The sequence below is a fragment of the Nomascus leucogenys genome, chromosome 2, assembly GCF_006542625.1.
Source record: "Nomascus leucogenys isolate Asia chromosome 2, Asia_NLE_v1, whole genome shotgun sequence".
Lineage (NCBI taxonomy): Eukaryota > Metazoa > Chordata > Mammalia > Primates > Hylobatidae > Nomascus > Nomascus leucogenys.
The window spans coordinates 86,796,271-86,813,627 of record NC_044382.1 but is presented as its reverse complement, the minus strand read 5'-3'; the positions used below and the strand labels follow the sequence as shown (position 1 = coordinate 86,813,627).

The following is a 17,357-nucleotide window of genomic DNA, read 5'->3' as shown; positions in this document are numbered from 1 at the left end:
AAATCTGGCAGCTGTTTGCTATGTTTAATAGAGCAGAAAGGCTACTCTGAATAAAGCTATTTGAAAATTTGTTTATATGAAGTATTTGTAAATCCTTGCAAGTCTCTTGGCATTTCTGTATCATTCTTTCTGTCGTCCTGAATTCATTCTTTGATGTGGAACTTGATGCTGGCAAATTTAGCACGGGTTTAAAGAGTCTTTTCAATAGCATCTTTTTAGTTATAGATTTCAGCAGGTTTGGTAATAGAGGTCTCAATCCTCAACTTTACACGTGTATTTGTTATACTGCTCTAGTAAGAGCTTAGCTTATTTCCACAAAAGATACCTAGAAATCTCTTCCTAACAGAAAACCCTAAATCAGAATAAAAATCCGTTTCCTCAGATTTTATCAATGCAAAATTCTGAAAGGTAAAATGCAAGTAAATTTAAGGGGTGTGTGTGTGTGTGTGTGTGTGTGTTACACCAGCTTTAACCGATTTTTCTACCTTGAATAAAGTGGATTTACATAATTAATATCTTATTTCATATGACACATTTTAAAACTCAAGAAGTACATTAAATGTGTTAATTAAATTTAACTGAAAAAATTATAAATAAGGAACATGGGGAATATGGTTCTATTTTTATTCTAAAGATATACATAACTGAAAAGTGTACAGTATTAAATAAAAGTGGTTCTAACAGAGTATTACATTTTAGATTAATATTTTTTAAAACAAAAGTTTTATTTATAATGATCTATCACTTTTTCTCAGTTGTTGTGTTTAGGGTTTCATGGCTAAACATTTTTTATACATATATAATAAGATTGGTAGTCAAAGTGGTAAATGAAAGATTATTCTACGTATTGACGGTTATGTATATAAGCCTCCATCAGAAGCATGATTTATTCATCGCTATGAGTTTCAAGCATTGCAGAATTAGTTAATGATCTAGCTGTGAGATGCTTTCAATAAGAAAATAACATGGGATCTCTTTTTTACTTAAAAATATTTAATTTGGTTTCTTCACGCAGTTTTAATTTCAAGAGGCCTAAGCCGAGTACGTATTCCGAGATGCCTCCTCTTATTCATTTTCTTCTTGTGAATTAAATTGCAAATGTAAAACTTAGAAATTTTTTTGTATTTTTATTCATTTTCTTCTTGTGAATTAAATTACAAATCTAAAACTTAGAAATTTTTCTGAATTTTTTTATGTTATTTGGTTTGCCTTTTAGCAGTTAATTACAGCTGATTAGCCTAAAGTAAGTGCTATCTACTGCCTTCACCAAAATTTAGATAGATCCTAATAAAGCCACAAATTATTTAGCCTCACAGTTTTTACATATTTTCCCAGTGATTTTACCTTTATTATATATGAACAGGCTCTACAGTGTTTTAAAGTATTATTTTTTAGGAGAAACTTTTAATGAAACCTTTGCTTATTTTTCTTTCCTGTTAATTTGAGAATACCTGATATATTTTCATTTAGAAAAATCTCTGGTTTAAGAAACCTAAAATGTTTACTTAATTTTATTATGATTTATGCATCCATCTTATGAGTTCCTAGCTAGCAAGATGCTAATTCTTTAAATGGTCAGACATTTACTATTTTCTGGCCCTTAACTACCATAAGCAATCATATTTGATGCCCCTTAATTAGAGCACCTTTTTTTCTTTCCAGGTTCTTTTTCCACCTCAGCAATCGAGACAATACATTTGCTTACCATGCTGCTCTCCTAAGTGTTCTTTTGCATGTAAATTAATCTTGATTCAGTTTACACTGTCATGCTGAGTGGTACAAATTGCCTATAACAATAAAACAGCATGAGTTAAAAATAAAGGGGGGTGGGAAGGCAGATTGAATGTGTGCCTTACTTGATAGGATGTTACTTTGCTTTATGCCAATACATTAGCTGACGATAATGAATCTTCTGTTCTGAAAAGCATGGTTTAGTTGATTTTTTTAATTTTACTTCAATGGAGCAGTACCTTGTCTTTTATAGAACAAGTTAGACAAACCATTAATGACAAGAGTGTTAAGGTTAAATATGAAGCAATGCATTCACTTCTCTGAGTGCTATCCATCTTTCCATTTACAGGAGCTTGACAAAAGTACTGGCTTTGTACAACATTTCCTTTAATTACATGCTGCGGGAAACAGGCTTTTAACATAAACATAGTTGCATTCATTTATTCAGCAGTTGCTCTTCAATAGAGCTTAATGGAGAAGGTTTAAATCCTAAATGAGTACACACAACTCTCAGCAGTGTTATGTCAGCCACTGTGCTTTACTTAAAAGCAGTGTTTGACTGTTTGTATAGTTTTTAAAGCTTTTGCCTAATGTTGAAGTTAAACGGTCTAAGACAGAACATAGTGTTCCCAGAGTTTGAAAGTGGTTAGTAAAAAATGCTTGTTGTTAGAAGCTAGATAGTTCTATTTTCTAACTGACCGCAAAAATCTTTTCACAATGTTAGGCTTTAGTGTTTTCATACTGTTAATCGTAGGGATTCTTTTAAATTTTAGGTTTCATTTGCAATAAATAAATAAATTAAGTATATATGCCTGAAGGTGCAGGGTCTTTTGAAAACATGAAATCAGATTTTTACTATTTTCATCAATTTTGTAAACTACTGTGCACATATCAAATATCTCAAAGAGTTATTGGTTCTAATAGATACCATTAGATGTCTATGACTTATATCACAGATCCAATAGATGGCATTTGTTGTAATTAATTTGTTTTTTAACCTGGGCACTAAATTTCAATATTTGTTCCAAGTGTCCGGTATGTTGTTGAATTTGTTCACTGAACATTTTTACAGGAGGTCTGGATATTAATGGCATGTCTTGCATTAACTCTGTATGGGTGTTTTTTCATGCTTTTGCTTAACTTAATTTCTTTCCTAAATATTATTTGAAATGTCCCTGGGATTTAAGAGTTTTCATTCTCATTTTTTCCTTCATTTTCAAAGTTTTTGCTTCAGGAGTTTCAATTAGTGTTTTTGTCAGCAAAACACTTTCCATTCACTAGACAAGTACTTTTATCTCTAAGTATAGCCTAAATACTTGTGCATTTTCAGTGACTTCCAGTCACTGTTGAGATAACTTTGATCTGTCATACTGAGGCCATTTATCAGTATTGCTGCTAGTTATACTGGAATTACTTTGATCTGTTCTCAAGCAGCATTTGGCAGTGAGAGATCTTTGAATGAACAGAAAAAAATAGCAATAGTAACAAATACATTTATATATTATTAAGAAGTAAAAGCTTACTAGTTTACATAAACCCCAGATTGAGTATACTTTAAAGAGACTGAAATTGATATTTCATATTTGTGATTCTAAGTTTTTATCCTATCATACTTAAAATTAGATTTATTGAGTGATTTTTTACTGAATTTTTACATTTTCCTATACAATGAGGATTTTTAAAAAACTTTGAAACAATTGCATTTTGTTTTAGTTTTATAATTATCTTGTAAATTACATCCTAAAGTGGTGTTTCTTTTGTTGAAAAAAAGTTAAAATTTTGGCCATGAGCTTAAAATTCTGTAAATGTAATTTTCAAAAAGAAATTAATAAAAGGGAGCCTTCTTTTGCTTTTACAGGAATGCTAACAGGAATGAATGAAACTTCTGCTGTAATCATTGCTGCACCACAGAATTTCACTCCCTCTGTGATCTTCCAGAAGGTTGTAAATGTAGCCAATGTAGGTGCAGTCCCTTCTGGCCAGGATAATATACACAGGTAGGTTCACTAACACACAATGTGGAGGTGGAGATGACTTGAATATGTATAAATATATAATTTTAAATTCATTGTTTTCTTTGGAAGTAATAACCCCTAAACATAGATATACACACTCCCTTTTTTTTTCTGATGGTATAGTTGTTGATTGCTTTGCATTAAGGCTGTCTTTCCCATCTCAGAGCATCCTTATCATGCTGGCATAGTCTTTCCTGAAAGATATACAGAGCATATTCACGTTTTATAATAGCTTGGTAATTTATAAAGTTACTCTTTATGAGATGGTTGAGAGTTTATCTTATTTCACCAGATTGAGTAGATGTCCAGGAAGAACTATTCTATAAAGCAGTATAGTTGGACTTTTTTAATTGAAAGGGAGGAAGTTTGGGTACTACATACAGGTTTCCTTTTGATAGCCATCCCCTAAGACTGCTTCCAGTAAATAAAGAGCTGCTAGATGACCAACATGGGGGTAAATACAGCTTCTGTTTCTTAGACCAGTAATATTTTCTATCACCAAGCATCTGAAATATGAGATCGAAGTTATTTGTCCCGAACGGCAGCAGAAAATGTGATTAATGTTTGCCCTCTTGTATTTTTGTGAATGCCAGTGGCTTTAAATGAATGTAAAGATAAAAATAATTATCTCTTATCCATTTGGTGATTGCACAGTCCTCTGTGAGCTTAAGGGAATTCGTTGCAAACCATCTCATGGCAGGCATACTTCTGCCATTAAAAATATCTACAGGCTATATATTTAGTGTGCCCCTTCTTATATAATTATCAATCATAGAAAACAAATTTAGCATCAAAGGGAAGGCCTGCAGACCTTAAAAAAACATTTTTTTAAGTTAACATAGGAGCAAGAGAGGCCCCATATGAAAAATGCTTCAGGTGATTTGGGTTTTAGATCTAACTCTGCCACTAATGGGCTTGGTAATCTTGGGGAAGTTATAACTTCTTGTGTTTTACATTCCTCATGTGTTTGGAAAGGGGTGGCAGGAAAAAAAAGTGAGGGAGGATTGAAATGAAATTCTGTGATAGCTATGAAAGAACATTAGATTTGACTTCAGAAGAGCTGACCTGCCATTACTGTATCCGTAGTTGCCTAACTTCACTGTACTAATCACGGCGGAATAAAAACTGCATGTACTAGTTGAAAAATAGATTACCTTGTACTGTTTTTTTTTAAGTTGCTCAAGAGGTCTCATGCTTTCATTTCCTTTGTTTTTTTTTTTTTTTTTTTTTTTTTTTGAGACAGAGTCTTACTCTGTCGCCCAGGCTGGAGTGCAGTGGCGCGATCTTGGCTCACTGCAAGCTCCGCCTCCCGGATTCACGCCATTCTCCTGCTTCAGCCTCCCGAGTAGCTGGGACTAAAGGCACGCGGCACCACGCCCGGCTAATTTTTTGTATTTTTAGTAGAGACGGGGTTTCACCGTGTTAGCCAGGATGGTCTCGATTTCCTGACCTCATGATCCACCCGTCTCGGCCTCCCAAAGTGCTGGGATTACAGGCGTGAGCCACCGCGCCCGGTCGCTTTCATTTCTTAGTTTATGACAAGCTCTAGATCTATCTCACGTAGGATGGTGATAAAATAAGAAAATGGATGTAAGGTCATGATACAGACCACCACAAAAATACAACTTATTTATCAGTTAATGTTGTTCAGTAGGGAAACGAGTAAACAAAAGCCTTTTCAGTGAAAATAAATATTTTGATTTTGAGTTTTCCTGTTTTAATTTTATTTTGCTTTAAATACTTTTTTTCACTTTCCTAGGTAATTTTCTCTAACAGAAACTGTTTTGTTTTATTTATGGGTCCTTGAAATTACTGAATTTACTAAAACACCAAAATGCTGTATTATCAAGTATAACTTCTTCAGTATGAAATTTTACCTGAAACACCTAGTATCCAGCAATACTGCAGTCTTGTTTTCATATGTTCTTTTGTAATGTACAAAAAGATATAGAGTAGCCACTGTTTATGCTGGAGCATCTAGTTTTGTTTTGTGTATAGGTTGTTTTGGGTTTCTTTTTTTTTTTTAACTTTTCTGAAAGCAATGGCAGCTGTCTAGATTTTTGTTTCTTAGAAGAAAAAATGTCAAGGCTGGACAAGGTGGCTTACATCTGTCATCCCAGTACTTTGGGAGGCCAAAGTGGGTAGACCTCTTGAGCCCAGGAGTTCAAGACCAGCCTGGGCAACATAGGGAGACCCTGTCTCTACAAAAAATATAAAATTTAGCCTGGCATGATGGCACATGCCTGTGGTCCCAGTTACTTGGGAAGTTGAGGTAGGAGGATCGCCTGAGCCCAATGGAGGTCAAGACCGTAGGGAGCTGTAATCACACCATTGCACTCCAGCCTGGGTGACAGAGTGAGACCCTGTCTCAAAAAAAGAGAAAAGAAAGAAGAAGAAAAGTGAAGTTACAAAGCCACATAAAATGAAAGCTATCTTCCTATTGGGAGATAGACTTAGAGGGACCCTTAGCACAGTTGTATAATTCTTATTAGTTTGCCAGTAACTTGTCTTGCTGGTTTGGAATGTAATACCTGTAATACCTGCTCAAATGATTTAAATTAAAATTACAATCAATTCTCAATTGTCCATGCTAATGCAGAGGAGACACAACTAAGAACCATTTATATTTGACTTTGGAGTGCAGAGATTGAACCCAAAACTTAATGTTCGTGGTCCTCATACTCATCCACAGTGTCTTGAGGCTTTTCTGTTCTAGCCGTATCATCAGTGGTCTGGTGTTTGGCTCTGTAACCTGGGGGAGGGCCCAAGTTACTACAGAGTCAAAAGTCAATAAAATACCTGTAGATACTTAAGAATAGGCTGTGCTGTCTTAACTTGCTTCTCAAGTCCCACCATACTGAATTGAAAAATATTTCATATGTGCTTTTATAGCTAAAGTATGGCTGTAATAATGTTCTAAATTTTAGAAAGCTTCCAGGTAACAAACACCTAAAGTTATTTGTATTTTTTATACAGATATTGACATAAATTATTATCCTGTGTATGTAACACTTTTTCTCATTCTTTTTGCTAATAGCAATTAAAACAAAAATAAACAATTGTTAGTAAAACTGTACTTTTGTACGGTTTTTTTTTTTGGCTTTTCTTAATTTCATTTAAAATGAAATAGGAATTACTGTTTACATTATAATAATATAAATTAACTGTTTACCACTTTATTGAAATAAATGTTTTTAACTACAGTGTTCCATATTATATTGCCCTACCCTATGGAATTAATACATTTCTATATCTAAGTTTATATATTATTTAATTGCTAATGATAAAATTGAAATCCCTATGAGATTTTGAATGATTCCCTTATTCTTTTGTGATAGTTATGTTTTTGAGTTTATAAAGAGTGGGACCAAAGCCACTCTAATATTTATTAATGGTAATCAGTTTAGGATTATTTTTAAAAACACCAAGTATGAAAAGCACTTTTACTACTAGTACTTTAAGAGATTAAAATTTTCAATATGATAAGTTACTCTTGGCTGGCTTATGTTCTATTTAATTTTTCAGGATCTTTTCTTTCTGAGAGGACTTTTAATAAGAATTAGTGTATTCATTCTAACCCTTTAATGAATAGAGTTTCCATTGCCTAATTTTGGAATACTTTATTTCTACTACTCTTCAAATTTTATATATTTTTGCATTAAATGCCAGGTAAAGAAGTACTTAGTATAAGAATTATCTAAGGAAAAGTGAACCTTTATTAATGTGGAGAAGTATGTAATGGTATAAAGTACAACTTTTAATTGAACACTTAATAGAAAATGATTCCTAACACAGCAACACAAAATGGCCCTCGTTAAGAAAAGCCAATTAAAGGCTCACAGGTTTTATGAAATTCACTTCAAAAACCAGAAACATTTTTTATTTCGTTAACACTTTTAAAGATCAATTGAGAAAGCAGCTCTACTGTTAGATTATATGATTTTTAGTTGTAATTTTCTAAATGAGTGATAGGGTCAGACCCAAACAGTATACTATTGAGAGACTCAACTTTATCTTCATTTCTGTCGTACTTACTTTAAAAACCTGCTCTTTGAGAACAAAATCATCTTATTGAGATATAGAGTGGCCAGGCATGGTGGCTTACACCCATAATCCCAGCACTTTGGGAGGCCAAGGCAGGCAGATCACTTGAGGTCAGGAGTTCAAGACCAGCCTGGCCAACGTGGTGAAACCCCGTCTCTACTAAATATACAAAAAAAAATAGCCAGGCTTGGTGACAGGCGCCTGTAATCCCAGCTACTCGGGAGGCTGAGACAGGAGAATTGCTTGAACCCAGGAGGAGAGGTTGCAGTGAGCCAAGATGGCACCACTGCACTGCATCCTGGGCAACAGAGGGAGACTCCATCTCAAAAAAAAAAAAAAAAAGATTCAGAATTATGGTCATTGTGTCAATCTGCTGTTTTCCAAATTACAGTTAACACATGATAAGCAGTATTACAAAAATGAGAAGGTCCGTCATCATCAAAAAGCATATATTAAATATGTAGCTGAATATCTTTATTTCCTGTGTAAGATATTCAAATTTATTTTAATGAGATATACTATACATTGTGAAGGTCTTAATGCATATTACTTAAGACAATACTAGTAAACGAATACATAAATAAAGTGTATCCCAAGGGCACAATGGACAGCATTAAACCAGTGTATGAATGGACTGCAAAGGGGAAAGGGCAAGACCTCATGTGTTCAAAGGTAGGAGATTAGAGGCATTAGCTGTGGGGATCCCGGGTACATTCAGGGCCAGGAAAACTTTCATGTGATTCTCTGTGAAATATCCAGGAAGGGTTTAGGAAGGAGGTTTGTGTTCAACGTCGTGGAAACTGAGGTGCCTTGCTTTTATTACATTGCATGTCCTCTGATAACAGCACTAAGGAGTAAGTGCAGTGGCCAAAAAGCAGAAAACAAAAAACCTGTAGCTCCGAAATCGCTAAGGTTTTTCTGTACAAAAAAATCATGTGTGAGTTTGTGTAAAACTCAGATTTCTGGAACCCACCCCAAAAACTCAGCTTCAGTAAATCTGAGACAGAGCCCAGGAATCTCTATTTTAGGCAGCACTCCGAGTGGTTAGAAGGCAAATGTTCCAAAGTCCACAGTTTGAGGCTGCCCTGAATTATCAAGCTGTAATGCCACATGACACATTTCTAAATATTTTTTCCTATGTTTATATGTTTTATTTTTTACTGATTAGTCAGTAAGGGATGCCAGTAGATGAGATGTTTGGTTTAATTTGTCTTACACATATCCCAGAGTGTTCCAGCAAGATAGTGTATTGTCCATTACAGGAGCACATTAGAGCGGTGTCTATGAAACAGTCTTAGACCATAACTGTGTATGTCTTTCAGCAGTCTCAGCCATCTCCCATTTTCACCCATAGTCAGAAGTCCTGACATTTGTATACAATAATATTGTTGAAAAAGTTGTCACACTTACCTACTCATTTTGCCTTTTCATGAACCACAAATTAAGCCTCTGAGGAGAAAATGTGAAATTTGATTGAAGACAGAATGTCCTGTCTCTGACATGATTCTATTTTAGTTCTTAGCTTATTCAGTAAGATTCTGGAGCAACTTTCATTATTAACTTGTATTCACTACTGATATTCCTTCCCCCTCCCCCCCATATATCTTAATTAGTAATTCGGATTTTATTTATCCTGTCACTTTTTAAATTTACAAGCTTTTACCATATGCAACTTGTGGATAATTACAATCTTAGTCAAATAAATGTTGTTTTACTATTGTCACCAAGTCCTTAACTATTAGGAAAGTCTGGTGCTGTGAGTGAAACAGTGTATCCATTGGCAACCAAGTAGTCAACTTTTTAATTTATCAACACACATAAAGACAGTTTATTTCAGGTTTAAAATAAAAGTCTTATTATTTAATTCAAGTACAGGTAAAGAACAACTTGTTTCATTTCTTTTTTTTTTTTTTTCTTTTAAGACAGGGTCTCACTCTGTTGCCCAGGCTGGAGTGCAGTGGCACAGTTATAGCTCACTGCAACCTCGAAGTGGGCTCAGGCAATCATCCTGTCTCAGCCTGCTGAGTAGCTAAGACTACAAGTGCATGCCACCATGCCCAGCTAAGTTTTTTTTTTTTTTTTTTTTTTGTAGAGACAGGGTGTCCTTACGTTTCCCAGGCTGGTCTTGAACTCCTGGGCTCAAGCAATCCTCCCACTTTGGTTTCCCAAAGTGTTGGGATTACAAGCATGTGCCACCATGCCTGGCCAACTTGTTTCATTTCTAGGCCTTAAACTCACCCAGTTAATCACTGTTATTGCATACCTGTTTAAAGGTTGTTAATAGGGGAAATACTGGTACACATTATTTTTGGTATTCTAAAAAGATGTATAATGTGTAACTCCTTCACTTAGTATTTTTTTGGAGGCCTTTGTGACAGATTTTGCTAGTGCTAGGGTTGCAAACACAAATGGCAAAGGCACTTCTTGATGGGGTCTCTAATATTTCCCTTTCTCTATTCTTAGATTCATTAACTTTTGAGTTGCTGTTTTTGTTTGTTAGTTGTTTTCTTCTCTGTTGGTAACTATGTGGGATTTAAATTCTGGGTAATTTTGGAGAATTTATAATTCTCCAAAGAATTTTTGCTTTCCAAATAACATTGGACGTCTTGTTGCCCTAATTTTATAAGCCCTGATACTACTGTCAACCTTCTTCATTGTATAAACAGAAACAAAATTTTGTATAAACAGAAACAAAATTTTGTATAAACAGTTTTAAGTATAAAACTATCAGGCTCAGGTCTTTTCTACAATATGACAAATTTTGAGTCTCAAACAGGACTGAAGATTTGTAGAACCTCTTAGTAATCAAAACAGTTCTTTCTCAGGATGGTGGCTGTCCACTAGAGGACAGCACTGCTTTTTTATCTGACTGCTTTGAACTCTGCAGGCCCTGGGCATCAGTTCATTGACAAACAAATGCGGACCTCAGTTAATTTTCACACAGAAAGCATATTTGGATATTTCAGAAGTAACCAAACTGCACAGCTGATTTTTACTTTAAAACATTATTTAAGTTTTATTTAAGTTCACCATTTAATGTCCTCTAATACAGCAATTTTACTAATGGGAATCTGTAACTGTTTCACGTAAAAATGAAAGAAAGGTGTTCTTGATGCTTTTCCTTCTGGGTTGACAATTTTGTAAGGAATCAAAGAGAATGGGGTAAGAATTTATTGGTTTTACTACTAGTTTTCTCTTGTTAACCCCATCTCACCCCACCTCCACCAGACAAACCAGAAATGCTCTGAAATAACTGGGATGTTTTATGTCTTCTTTAAACAAGGGCAGTTAGATTTTTTAGCTTTCCTGTATAAAGAAAGAGAATGCATCATTGGCCTGATATTGTGGGGAATAATTTTTTATACCATCTCTGAAGACTAGAGTAGAAACTAGAGAGTCCTAAATTATGGTGGTTGTTTATTTTTTATTTTAACTTTTCTCATTTGAATGTTAGGGAAAAATACTACAATATTGTTAGGTGATTTTTTAAATAATTGGGAAAAATACATTGCTTTGTGTAAATTCTCTAAACCTAAATCACGTGTAAATGCTTTTTTTGTCCTTCACTATTAATTCAATAGTGTAATGATTTTACTTTAAAATGCAATTTTATAGTCAACAAATTAGAATTTTTTACAACTTACAAATTCTCTGCCTGTTTAAAATGTTCTACTATATCAACTCAAGGTAATAAAGATTTATAATTTTAAATCCTTTGGCAGATAGCACTCCAAATCACTACGCTTTGGTACTGATGTTTAGGAGGCTTATTCCAACCAGTATTTCTTACATATAATGATCGTGCGACTTCATTACACATTTGTCAACTTTGGACTAATTATTTTTATACAGCTAGGGCAGGGCACTGCATCTTGTGATCGTCTTTCTTACTAATAGGATTCTGTCTGCTTCAGCAGGCAGTAATTGAAGGCTTCATGTACAGAGTACAAAAAAAAAAAAAAAAGTTTTAGCCTGAGTGGGTCATTGTCACAGCTTCTGGTAACCAGTAGAACAGAAAGCACAAGAAAATTGAACTCAGAATAGAAAAATCAGAAACCAGGAAGACTATCCAAGAGAAGAAAAAGCATGTCTTAGAGCTGTTGCATTAAGTATAGCAAATCTGATTCTGTGTAAAAAATGTTATGTTTGTGACTACCCTGGAGACTGACGCAGCCTCTCAGATAAATACTTTTAAATTCATGTTGTACTGTTAATGTTAATTGTTAGAACAATTGAATTATAGGATATCTTTGCCTTCTAACAAAGAACATGTATGATTTATAGCCAGTTTGTTACAAATCTTAAAAAGTATAGTTTAAGTGCATGGGGAATAAATCTGTGTATTATAGATATTAGATTTTTTTCAAATTTGTTGTTGCTATTTGGTCTGTTTTTATAATTATGACTATAGTTAAGACAAAATAACTTTTTAAGAAGAGTGAAACTTTTTTTTATTTCCCTTTGACAACCAGCTTATTCTGTCTTTTTTGTAAATCTTAAGAATTCTTATAGGCTTCAAAGATTAAATGTCAATTGCTGGAGATAATAGACAAAGAGACATTTAATAAAATGAAATACAGATATAGCCAAACAGTTTTTACCTTCTCAGTTGGTGATTACAAACAGCAAGTGGTTGGTGGTAGAATGAAATGAAAAATATCTAAATGGCATCCTTTTAATAACATGGAGCCCATCATACATAGGCAATACATCTTTAACTGTCATCCCACTTATTTGTTCTCATTTGTGGTGTTACTGCTTTTCGAGGTTGATTGGTCTCCCCGTAGTCCCTCCCTGTGTTACAGCTCCATTCAAAAAGGCTTTGTATTTTTCATTGCTGGTGTCTCTTTAGGGAGAGGAGAGTAGGGGATATTTAAAATGTTTTAAATCTTTAAAGGCAGAAACGTAAAATATGATGAGGAATCAAGTCCGCATGCTTTGAATTACACATTACTACAAGTCAAGTAAACAATTTTTGAAAAGAGGACTCTTCCTTCTTAATGTTTTTGGAATAATAGATTATGTGCATATTAGGTAAATAGGAAAAACTTTATCTGTTGACCGATAAAAACAAATTATTAAGGGTGCATTTTTGTATATATGAAGATAATTTGTGTGACCTGGAATCAGAATGCTTGGGTTCAGATTTCTGCTCAACCAGAAATTTGGTGTGTGGCCCTGAAGAAGTTCTTCAACTTCTCTGGGCCTCGCTTCTCTCATCCATAAAGTGACCTGCCTCATAGGATTAAATGAAATAATTCCAGTGAAGCACTTAGAACCCACTGCCAGAACACAGTAAGTGCTTAACAAATGATAGCTGCTATCGTCATTATAGTGATCAAAAATGTCTCATGCCTTTTGAAAAAATTTTGTCACGGCGTGATCTTAGCTCAAGGCCAAGGACAGAGGTTCTGATGTCAGCCATTAAGTTTAGTATATAAATACCTGACCCATGCTGATTTTATAATCAATGTTTCTGACATCCCAAAGCTAGCCATTTATTACTTATGAATTAGAACTCTTTCCATAACTATTTTTTGCATGTATGTTGAAGCATAGCCTGTGCAGGAGTTAAATGATGAATAAATCTGGGGTGGTGGTTTTTGCCTTCCGAGGGCCAAAACAAACCAATTTTGATCATGCTGTGTTCCAATTAAATATATCCTTTCTGAACTGTGAAATGAGAATGTCAGAACATCTGATCTTCTAGTCTTCCACTTTAAAACATTGCTTCCACCATTTGTGCCCACTAGAACATAGAGACCTAGTTAATAAAAGCAGTAGCTTTTACACCAGCTAGCGGATTCTGTTGCTAGGATGATTTGCTTAGCGTGTTTCCATTGCAGTGTAAGCAAATGCCTCTTTTCTTTCATACCCCTATTCTTTATAGTACTGAGACTTTTGTGGCAATAGGATTTCAAAAATATGTCCAAGATACTAATTCTAATCTCTGTCAACATACTGACACCAAAATTGACATTTGTTTCTGCCAACTTTATATTAATTGTAACATTAACTCTAAGTTTTTTAATAGAAAAGAGATAAAATCTGCCTTGGGGCTGTGCAACCCTGAAATTCAAACAACAGTGCTTTTGTGTTCCCATTCAGGCATAATCTCCTTCTCTGTGGTCCCAAGGCACAAGTGTTAAGTAAATAAAGGGACTAATAAGACTATTGTTTACATAATTATAACCCTGTCAGAAATAGGGACCTCTGTTGAAATATTTGTTGAGTGAATTACACACGTGATGACCAAATCTGTGGGAAAAGTTGCATAAATGAATGGGAAAATAGAGCCACCTTGTATCTTTTGGTGACGTGGTTTTACAGGAATATAGAAACAGCATTCTCCTATGAAGCAGAAGAGCCTGAAAAATTTAGACAAAAGAAATGCATAAACCTGTGAGGAGCCTTAGAAAAGAGAGATCATTTTAGGGCTGGTGATCTTTATGTTTCTCAAAGATGAAATCGAGGTACCTAGTTCATAATCTCTCGTGTACATCTGAAAAGCAGATGGGTGTGTGTGTTAAGAGGTTTATAAAAACCTCTTTAAAAACATTGGTACGATTTGTATTCCTAAACTGGTTACTTACAATTGCTTCTCTCAGTAGGAATACTGCTCTGTCAGATTCCTTGGAAGTTTTCAGCATGCTTGTAGAGTGCACAAATAAATGACTAGGAAGATTTTCTAACATATTTTGTTGATAGCCCATTAGCTAACATTTTAAAACACAACTTCAAAGTGTTTATAATATTTGAAATTTAGTAAAATTAGCATATCTGTTTTGGTTTTGATACATTATTCTAATTATTGTTGGAAAACCTAGTTCATGATTTTATTTGTCCAAAAATGGCTTCTCTGGTTTTAAAAAAATTAATGTGTTATGAGATCTTGATGTTATTTTTTTAAAAACCCCAAAAAAGAAATTACTTTTCATTTAAAGAGAATCTGCTTCCTGCTTAAGTGGCTAATATTTTAATTAAGTCGGGAGTGAAGTTTTTCTGAGTGTCTCCTGATAAACTCCCTCTTTTATGTTGATGGTAATTAAACAGATCCCTGTGGACACCGTGGGCTCTGTGCAAGGCCCATGCTAATTGTCAGACATGAGACACTGACCAGTTGGTTTGCTCTTGAATAGTCCGCAGCGTGCTGTTATCACGGCAGTTTTATTTTTATGTATTGTGAGCTGTTGTCAGGGCTAACTGGGTGCCATTGTGGCTGAAGATGTTGCGCAAATTGAGGCAGATGGCTCAGATTCAGACACGTGTCATATAGAAAGGGGCAAGGGGATTGGCCCTGCAAAGTGGGGTCACAGCAGGTCACAGACCTGCTCTACACTTGTTAGTGTTTTCAAAAGCTCATGTGCAGCAACTTTGTTTTTCTCCAGTCATCCCTGCAATCAAACCCCCTCCCCCAAAAAGTGTGTGGAACATGCTCCATGTGGAAAACGGAGGCTTGGGAGGTTCCTGTCCTCTTCCTTCATGACCCTGAGGCTCAACTGTGTGTGCAGAATGAATTAGCAGGATTGACAGAAGTTCGTTATGCCTGCAATGGCTTTTCAGTCAATTGCAGTGCCTAAAAGGCTAGTTTTGCTTTTAATTCCATGTAATCAGTAGGTTCTTCATGTCTTGGAATTTAGAGTTAGAGCATTAGACCTCCAGTTTCCTCCGTTACACTCTAAAGCAAAAAGAAAGATCTAATGTTCTAAACATTTCAAAACAAAGAAAAAGGGAAGCGTGAGGTTGCACTTAGCTGTCACGTGATTTTGTTTCATGTCATCATTAACATTAGAGCTTTAATTTGAATATTTTTACATGAGTGAATTCATTGAAACAGTAAGAATTTTATAATGTACATAAAATTATCTAACTTATTACATAATCATTTTCAGATATGAGGAGTTAAATTTTGAAGCTCCTTGAGAAAGGTACCTTTTCTTAACATGTTTTAAAAATAAAAATACAATGGCTTATTTAAAATGTCCTTATGCATGGTGAAATGTTAAATACCAAGTGGATGAATGATTCTCAAATATATTGTAATGGAGAATTATTCACATGCATCTATTGTTTAAACTAATAAGTAAAATAGACTTCCTTTTTCTGTTCTGTTTTAAATGTGCACTAAAATTACCTGCTTGTGGTTAGCATGGGCTGGACAGTTTATTGATTTTTCAGAAGAATGTTTGGCTTTGGGTTTTTGGCAATAGGGAGCCTGCAGCAAATTATTTCATTTGACAAAAAAGAGTTATTTTAATCCTATTTGAATGTATGCTATCTCCTTTTCCCTCCCCATCTCATGATAAAAGGTCTCTCCTTTTTCTCTTCCAGGTTTGCAGCTAAAACTGTGCACAGTGGGTCACTGATGCTAGTCACAGTGGAACTGAAGGAAGGCTCTACAGCCCAGCTTATCATAAACACTGAGAAAACTGTGATTGGCTCTGTTCTGCTGCGGGAACTGAAGCCTGTCCTGTCTCAGGGGTAACCTGCTTACATCTGGACTTTAGAATCTGGCACACAAGAAAAGTGCCTGGCATCCACTACTGCTGCCTTTCATTTATAATAATAGCCCTTCCATCTGGCAGTGGGGGAAGAATACAGTCTTGACATTCTTGTCTCCTGCTTTAGAATGCTAGTGTGTATCTATCATGTATGCAATACTTTCCCCCTTTTCGCTTTGCTAACCAAAGAGCATATATTTTACTGTCAGTTATCTCAACTCTTGAATCCATGTGGTGTTTTCTCTGTCCTGCTGCTTCTTTTGGCCTCCTCGTCTTCCTTCTCTTTTTCGACAATGGTAGACATGAATGAGATATTTAAAGTTCATGGGAAATCATCTTCCCTACAGCAGTAAGCAAAAATTAGCAAAGAGATGTCTAAATGGCCTCTCAGCTTGGTATGTGAAAATGAGATCACATACTTTTTAAATCCAAATACAAAAAACGTGGTCTCTGCAAGATTTTGTTCTTTGAATTTCTTGATATTATAATTGATTATTGATAACTGTCATCATGAAATTATCTCTCAATAATAAGATAAATAAACTAGCATATGAATCATATTTGTCTTTGCATTTTTAATGAGAAACTATTAATAATCCTGAAGTTCATATGCTAAAGTTTTCTTATTTTAAATCAAGTATTTTGAGTGTTACGTTACGCAGAGAAGCAATGTGGTTTAGTGAAAGAAAAACCACTTCCAAACAAAGTAAATTTTCTACTTATATTATAGTTTACTCCAAGGAAAAAAAATTGGTGTATTTAATAACAAAAACAAATCTTCATGTTGCAAAATAAACATCTCTTTCTAGGTAGTTTTGATCTATTAGTAGATATCTGATTACATGGCCTGCTGAATAAATTCTTTGAATCTCATTTTTCCTTATGCCCAACTTTGGAAACTAACTAGCATAAACTTATAGAAATTTTTAAAACTAGTTATATGATCAACATATTAGCATCTTTCCCTAGAGTATTTATTTTATTTGCTACCTTAAGTTACTGTTTTTAAGGTTGTTCTACAATGAAAGAACTTTTCTAATACTTTCATACCTTTTTAAAACCAGTT

General features: G+C 34.6%; 1 protein-coding gene across 3 annotated transcripts in view; it reads left to right on the top strand.

The window, feature by feature from the left end:
• Positions 1 to 16,851, top strand: part of AP3B1 (adaptor related protein complex 3 subunit beta 1) — a 288,518-nt gene extending 271,667 nt beyond the window's left edge. The window contains exons 26-28 of one of the 3 annotated variants that reach the window (XM_030800425.1): positions 3,590 to 3,728; positions 15,683 to 15,718; positions 16,122 to 16,209. In XM_030800425.1, the coding sequence (XP_030656285.1) occupies positions 3,590 to 3,728; positions 15,683 to 15,713 (170 nt within the window). In that variant the 3' untranslated portion in view covers positions 15,714 to 15,718; positions 16,122 to 16,209. Of the gene's footprint in view, positions 1 to 3,589; positions 3,729 to 15,682; positions 15,719 to 16,121 lie in introns of all 3 variants that reach the window. The other 2 variants (XR_004027066.1, XM_003261505.4) reach the window with 2 other exon arrangements.
• Positions 16,852 to 17,357: the final 506 nt, after the last annotated feature.